Source organism: Capra hircus, chromosome 4 (assembly GCF_001704415.2).
Source record: "Capra hircus breed San Clemente chromosome 4, ASM170441v1, whole genome shotgun sequence".
In the NCBI taxonomy this organism is placed as follows: domain Eukaryota; kingdom Metazoa; phylum Chordata; class Mammalia; order Artiodactyla; family Bovidae; genus Capra; species Capra hircus.
The window spans coordinates 81,340,802-81,358,633 of NC_030811.1; the positions used below are offsets into that span (position 1 = coordinate 81,340,802).

Consider the following 17,832-nt stretch of genomic DNA (forward strand, 5'->3'; position numbering starts at 1 on the left):
TAATAATATAGATATAGATATATATCTAGATACAGATATATATAAAGATCTATCTATCTATCTATATATATATAGATAAATATATAGATACAGATGTATGGGTATATAAGTTAGTATGTATACCGAATATTCTTGAGTATTTTTATGAAGAATGCATGAATTTTGTCACAGTAATTACAGAATCTGTTGAGATTTGTTATATGGTTGCTTTTCTTACAACTAGGGTGAATTATATTAATGGGTTTCTAAAACTGAACCATTTTTGTACTCAGATTATATTCAATCATTATGTATTATTTTCTTAATTTCTTTATTAATTTGTTCATTCAAATTTCATTTAAGATTTTAAATTAATATTTACAAATGATATGAATGTATAGTTTTCTTCTCTGATACCTTTATCATATTTAAGACTCAATATTATAATTTCATCCAGAAATAATTTGAAATTTTTATTACATTTGTTAAGCTATAAGGACAATTAATGTAGCATTATGATCACTTGATTTGTGAATTCATCAAGGCATGATGTGGTTTTGGTGGAACAATTTATTATAAATTTCTATGTTTCTTCTATAGGAATGAGTCTAAATTTTCTTTCTCTAACATGAACAGTATGAAAAGGCAAAATGATAGGATACCAAAAGAGGAACTCCGCAGGTCATTAGGTGCCCAATATGCTACTGGAGATCAGTGGAGAAATAACTCCAGTAAGAATGAAGGGATGGAGCCAAAGCAAAAACAATACCCAGTTGTGGATGTAACTGGTGATAGAAGCAAGATCCAATGCTGTAAAGAGCAATATTGCATAGGAAACTGAAATGTGAGGTCCATGAATCAAGGCAAATTAGAAGTGGTCAAACAAGAGATGGCAAGGGTGAACGTCGACATTCTAGGAATCAGGGAACTAAAATGGACTGGAATGGGTGAATTTAACTCAGATGACCATTATATCTACTACTGTGGGCAGGAATCCCTCAGAAGAAATGAAGTAGCCATCGTGGTCAACAAAAGAGTCCGAAATGCAGTACTTGGATGCAGTCTCAAAAATGACAGAATGATCTCTGTTCGTCTCCAGGGCAAACCATTCAATATGAGAGTTATCCAAGTCTATGCCCCAACCAGTAACGCTGCAGAAGCTGAAGTTGAACGGTTCCATGAAGACCTACAAGACCTTTTAGAACTAACACCCAAAAAAGATGTCCTTTTCATTTTAGGGGACTGGAATGCTAAAGTAGGAATTCAAGAAACACCTGGAGTAACAGGCAAATTTGGCCTTGGAATGCAGAATGAAGCAGGGCAAAGACTAATAGAGTTTTGCCAAGAAAATGCACTGGTCATAGCAAACACCCTCTTCCAACAACACAAGAGAAGACTCTACACATGGACATCACCAGATGGTCAACACCGAAATCAGATTGATTATATTCTTTGCAGCCAAAGATGGAGAAGCTCTATACAGTCAACAAAAACAAGACCAGGAGCTGACTGTGGCTCAGATCATGAACTCCTTATTACCAAATTCAGAATCAAATTGAAGAAAGTAGGGAAAACCGCTAAACCATTCAGATATGAGCTAAATCAAATCCCCTATGATTATACAGTGGAAGTGAGAAATAGATTTAAGGGCCTAGATCTAATAGAGTGCCTGATGAACTATGGATGGAGGTTCATGACATTGCATAGGAGACAAGGATCAAGACCATCCCCATGGAAAAGAAATGCAAAAAAGCAAAATGGCTATATGGGGAGGCCTTACAAATAGCTGTGAAAAGAAGAGAGGTGAAAAGCAAAGGAGAAAAGGAAAGATATAAGCATCTGAATGCAGAGTTCCAAAGAATAGCAAGAAGAGATAAGAAAGCCTTCCTCAGCGATTAATGCAAAGAAACAGAGGCAAACAACAGAATGGGAAAGACTGGAGATCTCTTCAAGAAAATTTGAGATACCAAGGGAACATTTCATGCAAAGATGGGCTTGATAAAGGACAGAAATGGTCTGGACCTAACAGAAGCAGAAGATATTAAGAAGAGGTGGCAAGAATACATGGAAGAACTGTACAAAAAAGATCTTCACAACCCAGATAATCATGATGATGTGATCACTAATCTAAAGCCAGACATCTTGGAATGTGAAGTCAAATGGGCCTTAGAAAGCATCACTACAAAGCTAGTGGAGGTGATGGAATTCCAGTGGAGCTGTTTCAAATACTGAAAGATGATGCTGTGAAAGGGCTGCACTCAATATGCCAGCAAATTGGGAAAACTCAGCAGTGGCGACAGGACTGGAAAAGGTCAGTTTTCATTCCAATTCCAAAGAAAGGCAATGCCAAAGAATGCTCAAACTACCGCACAATTGCACTCATCTCACGGCTAGTAAAGTAATGCTCAAAATTCTCCAAGCCAGGCTTCAGCAATACGTGAACCGTGAACTCCCTGATGTTCAAGCTGGTTTTAGAAAAGGCAGAGGAACCAGGGATCAAATTGCCAACATCCACTGGATCATCAAGAAAGCAAGAGATTTCCAGAAAAACATCTATTTCTGCTTTATTGACTATGCCAAAGCCTTTGACTGTGTGGATCACAATAAACTGTGGAAAATTCTGAGAGATGGGAATACCAGACCACCTAACCTGCCTCTGGAGAAATCTGTATGCAGGTCAGGAAGCAACAGTTAGAACTGGACATGGAACAACAGACTGGTTCCAAATAGGAAGAGGAGTATGTCAAGGCTGTATATTGTCACCCTGCTTATTTAGATTATATATGGAGTACATCATGAGAAACGCTGGTCTGGAAGAAACACAAGATGGAATCAAGATTGCCAGGAGAAATATCAATAACCTCAGATATGCAGATGATGAAAGTGAAGAGGAACTAAAAAGCCTGTTGATGAAAGTGAAAGAGGAGAGTGAAAAAGTTGGCTTAAAGCTCAACATTCAGAAAACGAAGATCATGGCATCTGGTCCCATCACTCCATGGGAAATAGAAGGGGAAACAGTAGAAATAGTGTCAGACTTTATTTTTTTGGGCTCCAAAATCACTGCAGATGGTGACTGCAGCCATGAAATTAGAAGACGCTTACTCCTTGGAAGGAAAGTTATGACCAACCTAGATAGCATATTCAAAAGCAGAGACATTACTTTGCCGACTAAGGTCCGTCTAGTCAAGGCTATGGTTTTTCCAGTGGTCATGTATGGATGTGAGAGTTGGACTGTGAAGAAGGCTGACCACCGAAGAACTGATGCTTTTGAACTGTGGTGTTGGAGAAGACTCTTGAGAGTCCCTTGGACTGCAAGGAGATCCAACCAGTCCATTCTAAAGGAGATAAGCCCTGGGATTTCTTTGGAAGGAATGATGCTAAAGCTGAAACTCCAGTATTTTGGCCCCTCATGCGAAGAGTTGACTCATTGGAAAAGACTCTGATGCTGGGAGGGATTGGGGGCAGGAGGAGAAGGGGATGACAGAGGATGAGATGGCTGGATGGCATCACTGACTCGATGAACATGAGTCTGAGTGGACTCCGGGTGTTGGTGTTGGACAGGGAGGCCTGGCGTGCTGCAATTCATGGGGTCGCAAATATTCAGACACGACTGAGCGACTAAACTGAACTGAACAGGGTCAATTCAACTAAGTTGAATTTTCCTAGTGTATTATCCATTTTATTTTCATTTTCAGTTTTCATATGAGTTTGTATAAAATAATCTCATGTTTTCTAATTTTCCAGTTCATTGGTTATCTTTATCTAATTATTATTTTATATATTTATCATCTCTCTTGAGTCAGTTGGCTAATGGTTGTCCATTTGTTAATTTTTCAAAGAAGCATCATTTAGCTTTATTCATTAGTTCTACTATTTTTTCTTTACTTTTATAATGTCAGCTTTTCTCCTAGTTGTTTCCCTTCTTCTGTTGCTTTTGGTTTACTTTTTTATTTTTTATACTTCTTTGAGTGGGAAATTTCATTTCCCTGTCTTTATCATATATTTGGAGAAGGAAAAGGCACCCCACTCCAGTACTCTTGCCTGGAGAATCCCATGGACGGAGGAGCCTGGTAGACTGCAGTCCATGGGGTCGCAAAGAGTCGGACACGACTGAGCGACTTCCTCCTCCTATCATATATTATCGATATAAATATTTAAAGCTGTGAATTGTTTGTTTTCTACCTTAAATGTACCTGATATAATCTAATACAGTGTTTCATCAATATTTTTAAAGAAATTCTACAATTTTGATTTTTTTAACAGTTATTTAATATCCAAATGGAAAAGCTTTTATATATATGCTAATTCAGATGCTGCAAGATTTGTGCAAAAGTTTTTAACTCATCAACCTATATGTAAAATTTATGTTTCCTGTTATATACAGAGGGATAAGGGCACCATCCTTCATGTGTGTGGGTGGGGGAGGGTTGGATAGGTATGTGTATGTATGTGTCTCTCCATGCATACATATCATATACGTAACAATGCATACTATTAGCTTGGCAGTATTATACAATGATATAACTGTCTGATAAAATTTCACAACTCTGTAGGCTAACTGTCTCAATACAAATTACTCCACAGGACCCTGCAGATTGTTGTATATCATGTATATTGTTAAATAAAAAGATTATAATATATTGTTAAAATATTAATGAAAAGCAGTAAGCATGGTGGTAATAGAAAGGTCATTTTAAGGAGAATTCATGTAAATCCTAGTTGTGTTACTTTGAAAATTTAGGCAAGTTACTTGAATTCCACAAAACTAATTTCTTCATCTATTAATGTGTAGATTTACTATATAAGCAGTAACATCAACTTTGCTTCAAAACCAAAAGTCTATATTCTATTACCTGATCCTTTCATTAGTGATATATCTGTACATAAAAGCATCTTGATACACACCAGAAGCTTATAAAACAATTATTCTCATTTGCCTCTATCACTCAGAAATTAGCAGTAATTGTTTAAATGAATAAAGCAGGGACAAAATAGATCCAGCTGGTACCAAACCTTCTTTAATCATTGTTTTCAACTTTATTTCCAACTGACCTTTAAAGTCTGCCCAGGAAGAGTGAAACTGATTGAAAAGGGACTCACCCCTTCTTTCCTCTAGAACTGTTTTCGGAGTTGTTCACGAAAAATAGCACTGAGAGAAAGTCAGGGGATGGAAGAAGTATGTATAGGGCAATAAATCCATGAAACAAAGCTTTAAATTTGGTTTGGACTTTTTAGAATGATTTAGAACTGACCATGGCCATGACCATCAAAAGTAAATTTATGTGAAAGAATATGATTATTAAAAATCATAACTCCCAATTCATTCTATACCAATAAATGCCCAGAGGCCAACATTATTATTATTGTTTGACAAATGATTTTTTAAACCTGTTTCAGTGTGACTTTCCTTAACCACTGCTCCCTGAAACAATTATTTGCAATGGTTGTCTGTGTTTCCAAGTACAGTGGTGATTTATCTCAAAGCCCACTGTTGCATATCATCTCTACTGCTAACACTCCTGTCCACATCACTCTCGTTTCTTGCCTAGATTACCAAAACAATCATTCAACTGATCCCCTTGTTTTGGCCCTTGTCAGGAGCTCTGGCTATTTTTCATAATGCAGCCAGAGTCATCCAGTTAGAATTGAAATCAAACAGATCATTTAATTTCCCTTCTCAGAATCCTACAGCAGTCTCTTCTCTTTCAGAATAGCAGTGTAAATCCTTCCAGTTTGTACAAGACCTATGCAGTTTTAGCTCAGCTGCTCTCTAACCTCATCTTCTGCTACTCTCTACCTTGCTCATTCTGTAACAGCCACAATGATGTGCTGTTTCTTTCTTTTAACTTTTCAAGCACTTTCCCATCTCATCTCATTTTCATCTGCAATTTCCTCTCCCCAGAATGCTCTTTACAATTATGCACACGGTACATGCTGCTCTCCCACTCTTTCAGGTCCTGCTTAAATGTTACCTTATATGTAAGATATTCTCAGACCATTAAAATGTGAAATAGCAACCTCCTCCTCTCTCTAACTCTGGGACATTTATCTCTCTAGCACTTACACAAATTAGCTTACTATCCCCACCTCCATTTTAATTTTGCTTGTTTTTTGTTTGCTGGACATTAGTTCCATGGGGCCAGAGAATTTTCTCTACTGGTATATCCACAGTGCCTAAAACTGTCCCTGGCACTAGTACACAGTCACATAAATAAATGGATATTGAGCAAATTAATTTAAAAAAGAAATCAAACTTTGGACTTTTGTGATTTTGTTTGCTAACATACAATAAGAAATAGCTCATCTCCTATAAAATGTATACTCCCTTTAGGCATTTCCACTGAGTTTAATCATGCCCACACTGCAAAATGTCAGCTATTACCTTGTCCACTTGACACGTCACATTTTGGAATTTGGGAGCAGTAGCCAACTCGGATGTTTGGATCAGTGGTAAAACACCACGGTGACTCAGCCCCATCTGGATTTCGGCAATAATTTTCTCTTAGGTCCCTATTGAGAATAAGCATGTTAATGTGAATTGCCAGGGTTTCTTACATTGGTGAAGTCAGTGTTATTACATTTCTAGAATCCCAGAATGTATGCATTCTATAACTAGAACTCTACATTTTAGATTTGGGATAGTTTTAACAATTCAGAATTCAGTATACACAGCTGCCACTGCCCACATTACTGAAATAAATGCTGTCAGATGTCAGAATTCTTTTACTTTCACAGACCTGGAGTTTCACACAAATACTACTGCTTCATGAAAAAGAAAAATAGTACCACTTCATTATTCTCACTCATTTTTAAGACTTGGACTCTCTACTGTTATAATTTTTAAAGTCTGGTCTGTTACTCACTGTATTTTCATGGATCATAGATAATGTAGAAACAACGTTCTCTTTGCAGAAGAAAGACTATTATAATTAACAGTCTTTAATTACTCTTGTCTAAAAATGAAGTTCTACCTATTCAAACATTTGCCATGAAAAACATATTTATTCTTTAAATTCTGTATTTCTTTGATTGATTTAATTCACCACATAGATTTCTTTTAATTACAAAGTAGTTCTTTCTTGATTTAGAGATATTACCTGAAATTTTATATTTCTGTAAAATTAAGGCTTAATTACAATATAGAAAACCTACCTATAGAAAAAAGTTGTCAACATAACACATGTACTTCCTTTCCTCAGTGATATAGTTAGACATGTGTAGCTTGTGATAAGGAAAAAGTCTAAATTAATATTATCTGTATGTAGAAGGACTTTACCTTAATACAAAGTTCACGTTAAATAAAATGGGGAGTTCATGATTTGTTCCCCTGATAGTGCTCTCTAATTTGAAGAAAGTGTGTACTTTCTTTCCATAGATCTCTCTAATAATTTAACAAAATTTACATTCATTCTATAGGAAGGTATGCTATTTCACTTAGGCCCAATTAAAAATACTACACATTTAATACTACTCAGTTGACCATTAGAAACTGAAAACCATTTTTTAAAAAAGCTTGAGTTTGGTTATAAAATCAACAAGTAATAGTTTATCAAGCCAAAATAGGTCCTGACATAAACTATGTTATTTAAGGTTGTAAGAACAGTGAGTGCCAATAGATTTGACCATTCTATAGCAAATGTTCTTATTTATAACCCACATTTAAACCTTTACTCTTCTTATAAAATCATAAAATTAACTGGAGAGATGAAGAAAATCTTTTCTTCTAACTAGTTTATAATCACATTTTAAAAGATTATGTCAGTACAGTATATGTGCACTGAATTTTATATAAAATGTACAGAAATTTGCAATTTTAAATGAATAATTGCTTAGTTAACTTTTGAGTTGTAATTTAAGGCAAGATAATGGTAAAACATATATCTAAGGCTATCAAAAAACTTAAAGTTCCCCTTTTATAATCTATATCTAGAAGCACCTCATTAATCTAGATTAAACCAGAAAGTCAAGGTTTGCTCAAATATTTTTTTCTAAGTATTCATCTCACTTGAAGAATCAGTTACAATGATTAAAACAAATTAATGATTGTATGATTCATGTACATCATCACAGGCAGTATTTTTTTAGTTATAGTGCTTTAAAAATTGTCATTTGTAAGGAATCTCAGTACTGGGGCAAACAGTGTTTGGTACAACCAGAGACACCTGCCCAGTACTCCATTCTCTGCTAGCCCACAAATAGTAAATGCATCGATACTCTGAGCAAAATCATACATCAGATTTTATGTGTTTAATAACACAACTCACTTTTTGTTTTTTCATATTTATGTTTATCTTGACCAAATAACCAATTAAGAAAGAATAGCTTAGTGGTTGTGGTGGTTTAGTCACTAAGTTGTGTTTGACTCTTGCAACCCCATGGACTGTAGCCCGTGATTCTCCAGGCAAGAGTAATGAAGTGGGTTGCCATTTCCTTCTTCAGGGGATCCTCCCAACCCAGGGATCGAACCCGGGTCTCCTGCAATGCAGGCAGAGTCTTTACCCACTGAGCTACAAGGGAAGCCTTCCCCCAAAAAAGAATAGCTTAAATTCCAATAATATATAGCAACTAAACTTTTGATCATTTTTTATTGTGAAACGTGTGGATTCAATTTCTGTAATGATTTTCTTTTTCTTACAGATGAGTTTAATTTGGTTCACATATACAATCTTGAGTATTACCAGTCATTAGAAGTTAACCAGAAGTGTGCATGGCACTGATACTGTCTTCTTTGTCTCTCTTAACTATTCTTTTCTCATTTTCTTTGTTCTCTCTACTTTTATGTTTATTTCTGAGGTGTGAAACACATGGGTCAAAAATAGAGTGAATTGCTGTGAAGAAAATGAGGGAAATAAACAGAGTGGCAACAATACATTTATTATAAAATAATTTAAAAAATACAACAGGTGAGTATTTAGTATCTAAGCAAAGAACTCTGAATTGGTTAAAAAATTTTAAATCATATAAAAAACCATAAAATATATCCTCTCTCCAGTGAATGGGCCAACTAATGTTCATAGTTCTCCATCTTGAAATGTTAAGCCCTCTTATTAAAAGTCAGTTACATAAAGCCAATATATGTTATTTATAGGTGCTATTTCAGCAAGGCCACTATGAATGACACGTGTGTTATAAATTTTGAAAGCAATCATTTTATGTTCCTAATAACAAGGTGGACAATTTAAAAACACATGGCATTGTGGCTGTCCAACAAAATTCAAGTGGTGAAGAAAAGCAGCCATGGGGAAGAACATAACAAGTATATAACTGATACTCAAGGGCAGTTTCTTCAGCTTGATTCATTTATACAATTGTTTTACTTCTCTACTTGTTAAATAAAATTTTGAAACAATAAAACAATTTCATATAAAACTATAAATTTTTTTTTCAAGGCTGAAAACTCATCAGTTTACAATGTTGACTTAAATCAAGGTATGCCTTATAATCTCCCCTAAAGTTAATATGAAAATTTAAGGAAGCACTATTTTGAAAGTTTCCTGGTTATCGTTACCACTAATTTGTTCATTAAATAGACCTGCAAGAACAAAGCTGTGATCAGAAACCTAAAGATGTATTTCCCAAAGCATGGATGGTACATCAACCAACCATCTGATTCAGAATCAGCAAGAGTAGTTGCTAAAATGTACTATTTGCGGTCCAAATTTCAGACCTGAAGAATCAAAAATTTGGGGTGGATGTATCTGCCTTTTAATTGCTAAATTTTCCCTAGGCACACTAAAGATTAAGGATCACTAACATAGAAATTAGTAAAAATCAACCATTCTGCCTACTGAAATTTATAATATTTCCCTAATTTACTCACTTGCACTTGAAATTTTCAGGAGTAATGTCATGCTGGTGAGGATACTGGGAATCCCAACGCTGACAGGGAATTCCATTCCAAATGGTATTGATGGTGCCCCGGTAACCTTCTCCTTGACCTTGAATGCATTCAGTTGTTTGCATAGGGACATCTGTGTCATTCATAGTACTGTGGGCTATTGGTAAAAAGAAATAGAAATTTAAATAAAATAATTTAATTTGTCATCTAACTCTTAGAGTTCACTTGCATTTTATTTGTAGGATTTTCTGTCACATAAGTTTTTACAATAATTGAATGAAATAAAAAATTCAGTTAATCATTATTACTCTCTAATTCAACCAAAAGGAGGAATTAAAATGGTGGACTTAACTTGTTGACATTTTAAAAATATTACTTGCCCCTAAGCAGATTTATTTCTTGTCTTTTTGTTTGTCCAATTTCAGTGCTTACCATACCTGATAAAGTTCCTGAAAAATCTCAGTAAGAAAATATTTAAAGCACAAAATTAAACTTATAAAACTTGAGGTCTCTCTTTGTCTTAAAATATACTCACTTGTACAAAATATAACTCAAAGCATTCTGAAGCAACTAAAATTCATATATCTTCTCAAAACATGCATGAAAATGTTTATGTTTCCATGTAAACTCACCAGTTACCTTTAACCTAAATGGTTATTCAAGATGCCTCTGGATAAAACTCAAGTTGACACCCTCTAGGATAGTTTAAAAAGTGAACAAATGTCTTTTATTCATCTATTCTGGAATTTGATGTATCATTTCTCCAAAGGAGAGGTCAGAATTAGACATGTCTTCAGAGGCTAGGGATGTGTATAAAAATGTACCATATTTAACAGTGTAAATACTTTTAAAGTGACTCTTTAGCTTCATTTTGAATTTCTTTCTTTCTTGCAAATAATTATTACCTTATGTGGCTGAATGCTTTATTTCATCGAGTTCCTTGCAAAGGTAGTAGAGCCTAAGTTTGGAGTTGTTCTATGAAGCTTTGTGAAAAATAAAGATTAATTAATGACCATCTCAACCACTGGAATATTTTAAACACAGATTTTCACAAACTGCTTATTTAGTAATTTTTCTTTTAAAAAACTTCTTCTTCAGTTCATCTTAAAATGTGTTATTTCTTAAGTATGTGCTATAGGGAATAGAAATGCAGCTTAGAAACATCCTAAATTAAAAAGAAATCCAGATGGACATGAGAAAATGTCCACAGATTGACCCATAAAATGGACATTGAGAGTGGATGACTTAGAAATTAGTATCTGTTGATATGGGCAATGTATATTGATTCAGAGGGCTTCCCTCATAGCTCAGTTGGTAAAGAATCTGGCTGCAATGCAGGAGACCCCAGTTTGATGCCTGGGTTGGGAAGAGCTCCTGGAGAAGGGAAAGGCTACCCACTCCAGTATTCTGGCCTGGAGAATTCCATGGACTGTATAGTCCATGGCTGCAAAGAGTTAGACACAACTGAGCAACTTTCACTTCACTTCATTGGTTCAGGAAGAACAAAAATTTGGAACCGAGAAATTATCTGTATAGAAGTTCATACTATTCAAGTTCATTATGATTTTAATACTACCTGAAGTTCTTTAAGGAAATAGAAAATAAATTAAATTTCATAGATTCTGAGGGTTAGAACTATATTTCATTAAAACAAATGCTGCTAAGCTATTTTTTCTGATAATTTGAGTGGATTGTTAAATGACTTGAGGAGATTGGGTATGTGCGGGAAGTCTTTAAAGGGTGATGACTCTAAGACAGGTACTGACATATACATCTAATTATAAAACTACGATGTGAAAAAAGACAAAAGGAATGTCCCCAGGAGTCTGTCACTTCATTAGCTTAACATTTTAAGAAGAAAACTTTTCATCCCCCACTTCTTGGACACAAGCTCCTGGGCAGTAAACTTGTGACCTCAGTCAGGTCTCAGATTACTGACGATGGCAAGAAGGTCAGAGCTGGGGCAGGCAGAGCAAAAACACTTCCGCTACTCTCATGGACTTTGTTGCCTGACTTGCGTACTACAGCTCTCTTACTTTCCTAGTTATGTGTGTGTGTTTTGTTGTGAGTGTTAGTGATCCATCCTTCTCAGTATCATTTTGGCACTATGAACTTGCAGCTGAAGAATCCAGTCAGCCAGGGCCGCCTTTGGCTAGATAATGGGCCTTGCACGCCCATCAGAGGTGAACACACTCTGCTCCTTGTACCCCACTATAATTGTCTAGACATCAACCTAAACAATGTAAAAAGAGGAATGATAAAATTTTAAAGCTAGTAAAAGATAAATATTTTTCTAATTTGAGGTTAAGTTTTCAAATTTTTGGAGTCCTGGTGAAAAGAAATATCTACATTACAAAAACTCTAAGTCAAAGAAAAGACTACCTGTATAAGAATATTGAGGAAAATACTTCTTTGCTGATTAAGGCATTAAAAGTTCAGTGTCAAGTTCAGAGAAATGAATTGTTTTACTGACCTTGCACCACAACTGTAGAGGTTCCCAGAAAGTTTTAAAGAATTTGTTTTCACTTTAAAAGTAACTATCATAAAATCCTCATTTGAATAATTATGCTAAATATTTTTTTCTGAACTTTTATATTTTAAAAATGATATAAACTTATTTTAAGGAGTCACTATTATAATCACTAAAAGAGAGTGAAATTAAAATGGTTAGATAAAAACTAAATTTTTGGATTTGGATTAAATAATTGGATTTTTGAACAGATTCTAATTTGGAGGATTATTGAACAATTTCCAATTTTGAAATTATAAAAATTTATAGAAGACAAAGAATTTTTGCACATTAGTAAAAATACAATATGGTACAGAATAAATATAATCTCATTAGGTCTTGTTATAAACTGAATATTTGTGTCTTCCTCAAATTCATATGTCCATATCCTAATCCTCATGTTATGGTATTAGACAGTGGGGTCTTTGGCAAATGTTTAGGTTGTAACAGCAGAGCCCTCATAAATGGGGTTATAAAAGAGGACCCTGCAGAGCTCCCTTGCTTCTTCTACCACATGAAGACACAGGGAAGAGTTAGCCATCTATGAACCAGGAATCAGCCCCTCTATATGCCAAGCCTGCTGGCACCTTGACCTTGGACTTTCAGCATCCAGATCTATGGGAAATATATTTCTGTTGTTTAGAATCTAGCAAGTCTATGGTATTCTCTTATAGCAGCCTGAAATAAGTCTGGCCCTATCAAGATGTAAAGAATCTAAATAATATTATTGTTTTTGACTCTTTTAATAAGCACCTGTAACTTGCATTCTAAAGATCAGTCCTGGGTGTTCATTGGAAGGACTGATGCTAAAGCTGAAACTCCAACACTTTGGCCACCTCATGAGAAGAGTTGACTCATTGGAAAAGACCCTGATGCTGGGAGGGATTGGGAGCAGGAGGAGAAGGGGATGACAGAGGATGAGATGGCTGGATGGCATCACCGACTCGATGGACATGAGTTTGAGTGAACTCCGGGAGTTGTTGATGGACAGGGAGGCCTGACATGCTGCAATTCATGGGGTTGCAAAGAGTCGGACACAACTGAGCAACTGAACTGAACAGAACTGAACTTTGAAATATGTAACCTGAAACAACTTGATGATTTTACTTATTGTGGTGTTTTAATTCAGTAGAAATATTTCTTATGATTTAACTACAAACTATCAATATTTATATAGTATTTTTATTTACTTAAAAAGTACCCTCTGAAGTCAGTATTTATCCATTTCAGCTGCTAGAAGAGGCCCCATAAACAAAGCTACATAATTTGATGGTGATGTATAGAATAAATAATATAAGCAAAAAAAGATATATTAGTACAACAAGGTAACTACATAGTTTTTGTTAATTAGTAACAGTTATTGTGAGACTTTATGCAGCTATTTAATAAATATTATCTGAGGTGGACAATGAATGATTTGTCCATAGACCATTTAACTGATATAAATGTTTGATCTCTGCCGCCTACATGAATACTTATGATTCAAACAAAAGGAATTATTCCTGGTCTGCAATAAAATAGACTCCCTCAGCTGTCCTACTATATAAACATCAAAACTTGGAGCAAAAACAAAACAAATGTTTCATGCTATTTGATTTGAAAGGGCTGTTAAATGTTGGGAAATCTATTCTTTTGGACTTAATACTTAAACATTAGACCTGAATAAGGGAAGGCTTTGAAGAGTCTCCAGTGGCCTAGCAAAGTGTTAAAGAAGCACAGAAACATCCCCAGTATCAGCTGAAGATTATCAAGTTTAGCCAAAGCAACATGTTTTTAAAATATTCCATCGCAACATCCACAAATTTTTCTGCAAGTATGTCTACCAGGCTTACACCGAAAATACCAGGAACTCTTCTGAGAGTTTCTAACAAATAAAACATTTTGCCAGGGTTGTAAGTAGTGGTCACCCTTTGGAAGCAGATGCAAAGATATCTGTATGATCCTCAGTGGCCTATGAGTGAAGGAATGTTTTTCTTTGATGACTGACACAAAGTTTTCTATTTGGAAGTGCTTTAAGAAAAAAAAAAGTGCTATTGAAAAATGTCACTGTCTTGTTAGAACGTGATCAAATACAATGGGTGTCTCTTGGAACATTAACTTCACTTTGCTGGTATGGATGTGCTATGATCTTATTATTATACTATTTGGTAGAGAATTTTAAGGTCTGAATAGATTTTTTGAGAGAATTAACATTAATTGTTATGTAATTGCTAGGAAAACCCTCTTGCCTCCAAGACAATGTATAATAAATTGACCCTTTTTCTCTGTTAAAGGCTAGCCGAGTCCTTGCGGAGAGGCCACGAGGCCCTGACAGAGGTCTGTGAAAGGCAATGGAGAATGTGAGTTACACACGTACATGACAGAAAGCCACATCCAGGGCTCCATAACTTTTACATGGACAATTAGTAAATCTACATTTACAGTCCCCTTAGCCCTCCAAAAAATTTGGATTTGTTAGTGGTGACAAGCTATTGCTGTTCTTTTGCCTATAGCTAAGAACAAGTTGCTTCATAAGCCATTGGCTAAATACCTGATTATTCTTAGAATAATTCAACCCAACCTACTTCTTATTCCCAGCTACTGACGAGCAATTGAAATGTAGGATTTACTTTACGATGGTCCCTGGATATTTAGAACAATGTGTAAAGCTACTCTCCCATCATCAGACTTCTGCTCTTTGGGCCACAAAGGGCAGGATAAGGTTCAATGTAAATTTAAAGAGCTCCTTGTTTTAAACTGTCATGAGAGAATAGTATAAAGACCTCCAAAACACAAACCTCAAATTGCTTCCATGTTTTCTTTCCATGTGAACCTGGAATTCATGTCTGAAACTTTTCCCTGGACTTTTTCCAATTCTTTTCGGTTGTAAAATGCTCAGGAGACAAGACTTTCATGAAAGGTCTTCAATTTTATTCTCTTATTCCTTAGAAGATGACTTGGAAAAGACCTCCATTACAAGATCTTTCCCTTGAGAAAGGATATTGATAGCAATTTTTTCTTGACGCTGAATACAATGAGAGGACTATATTTCTATGAATCTCTGTTCTGGCCTTGAATTAATTAATAAAATTTAGACAAATAATTAGCTTTCTTTAAAGAAGAAAATGATTTACTAAAGTCAGTTTCCCAATACACAAAGACATTGAATTTTAAAAGGTTATATATTCCTTCCTTTAAGGTGATGCCAATGTACATTGGTTACTAGGAGAAAGGATTCTTCTAATTTAGTACCAATGGCAACATATCTTCTCAAGTCACCATAACAAAATAAAACTGGATAGCTTAATCAACAGTAATATATTTTCTTATTATTCTGGCAGCTATAAAGTCCAAGATTAAGGTGGTAACCAGTGATTCCTGGTGAGAGTTCTATTCCTGGCTTGTAGATGTAGGTATAGGCATACCCTTTTGGTATGTCCCCATATTGTAGAGAGAGAGATTATGCCCATCCTCTACTTTTAAGGCCACAAATCCTATTGTTTTAGGATCCCATCATCATACTTCATCATCCTTAATTGTCTCCTAAGAACCCAACTCCAAATACAATAAGGGTTTAGACTTCAGCGTATGAATTTTGAGTAGAAGAACACAAGTCAACCCATAATGATAATTTTGATGGAAATCTTAGCTATCAGAGATCTGCCTAGGCCACACTTCTGCAGTGAGGAGTTGTTCAACAAGTATGAAGTTTCAGTTATGCAAGATGAGTACGTTTTAGAGATCTAAGGTATGACAGAGTAACTATACTTGGCAATACTGTTATATACTAAACAACTGTTAAGAGAGTACACCTCAAGTTGTGTTCTTACCAAATACACACACAAAAAGGCAAGGGAAGTCAGGAGGAAACTTCTGAAGGTAATTAATATGGTTATTATTTTGATTGTAGAGATAGATTCATAGGCATATATTCAAAGCTATCAAACTGTGTTCATTAAATATGTGATATTTTTAAACATCCAGTTATAGCTCAGTAAAGCTCTTAAAAATATAAAATGGCTCTGGACACTTATATTATCAGAAGTTTAAAAAATAAGAGGGAAAAGAAAAAGGAGGCGAAAAAATAGGGAGGACGCCACAAGCTTTGTTTATTTTATTGAAGGAAAACCCATCAAGACAAGCAGCAAAGGAGCAAAACTAGCTCAGGGAAGCATGAAATCTGACAGTGAGTTGAAATGATAGGAAGAAGGTAAGAAGCAAGTCTTCCTAATTGGAAATGTTTGGGGAAAGCCGGCTTTTTACATGAAAATCAAAATGCATAGAATAAATTCCAAGAGACATTAAAAGAAAATGAAAAACTACCACTGATTAGGAAAGGAACAGTCATTCACTCAACAAAGACTTGAACTCCTGTCACGTGCAAGGCAATGTGGTTAAGTCTCTGGGCTACAAAAAAAGACACGGTCCTTACTCTTTTGGAGCTTAAAAATTTTGATAGAGAGAGCTATTAACCAAATAGCTTCAAAAATAAATGTGGAAACCAAACTCTGAGAAGTACATAGAAGGAAAGATTTATGTTGCTATAAATATACAGTAAGGAATTTGACCCAGTCTGGGAAGTCAAATGAAGAAATGATAACTGACTTGAAATTTGTACAATGGGTAGCTGTCAATTAGGTTAGGAAGGAAGAGAACATTTTTTAAGGCAGAGGAGATGGCAGGGGTTGAAGGAACTATAATGAGAATATGGAATATATGAGGTATAGGAAGGAACATGTCTGGCTGGAACAGAGAGCATGGAGAGACGTGTATATGAGGCTGGAGAGTCGGGTGAAGTAAAAGATGGTTTTGTTTTGTCTGTGTCCGAAGATCAAAGGCAGTGACTGCAGAGTTTTAAACTGGTGTGTGTGTGTGATGTGCTAGGCATAGGGAATGATATATTCAGATTTTTTTTTAATAGTCTATTTGCCAAGTGGAGAAGGAGTTGGAGGGGAAAAGCTTGTGAACATGGATATAGCTCTACTCAGAAGTCCATCTGAATATTCAAGAAAGTTCAAAAATAATTCTGTCTTAGATAAAAGTGATGAAGTGAAATGGAGATTTGAGAGCTACATAGAAAATAAAATTTACAGGCCTTAATGATGTAGCAAATGTGAGACATGAAAGAAAGAACATGTTTAGGATTATTTTAAGCTTTTGGATTTTAAACTGTGTAAATGGTGGTATCAGTCATGCAAAAAAGAGAATACAAAGCAGATTAGATCACCCTACAGGATAAATGAAGAAAACCTGAGAAAAAGAAAAGAAATGATGGAAGTCTCCAAGAAGGCCAGTTGCTGGTGATGAAGGGTGGGAACAGATATACAACAAGTATATCCTAATTAGAGTATTTTTATGGGACATCAACCTTACATATCTGACATGGAGCAAAAAAAGTTCTCAGAGGGATACCTGGCATTCCGGAGATCTTTGCAGGAATCTAGGAAGTCAAAACTGTTTTCATAACAATGCTAAAATGCCACTTGTCCTTTTTACAGTGGTATATCCAGGTGCACTTTGATGTATG

The 17,832-nt window shown here is 35.3% G+C and overlaps 1 protein-coding gene across 2 annotated transcripts in view; it reads right to left on the minus strand.

Annotated features, from left to right (window-relative positions):
• The window catches only part of HGF (hepatocyte growth factor), a 91,181-nt gene that overhangs the window by 34,129 nt on the left and 39,220 nt on the right, over positions 1 to 17,832 (minus strand). For both annotated transcript variants that reach the window (XM_013963237.2, XM_018047278.1), the window contains exons 8-9: positions 9,800 to 9,974; positions 6,362 to 6,489 (exon numbers count right to left, since the gene is read on the minus strand). In XM_013963237.2, the coding sequence (XP_013818691.1) occupies positions 6,362 to 6,489; positions 9,800 to 9,974 (303 nt within the window). The remainder of the gene's footprint in view (positions 1 to 6,361; positions 6,490 to 9,799; positions 9,975 to 17,832) is intronic.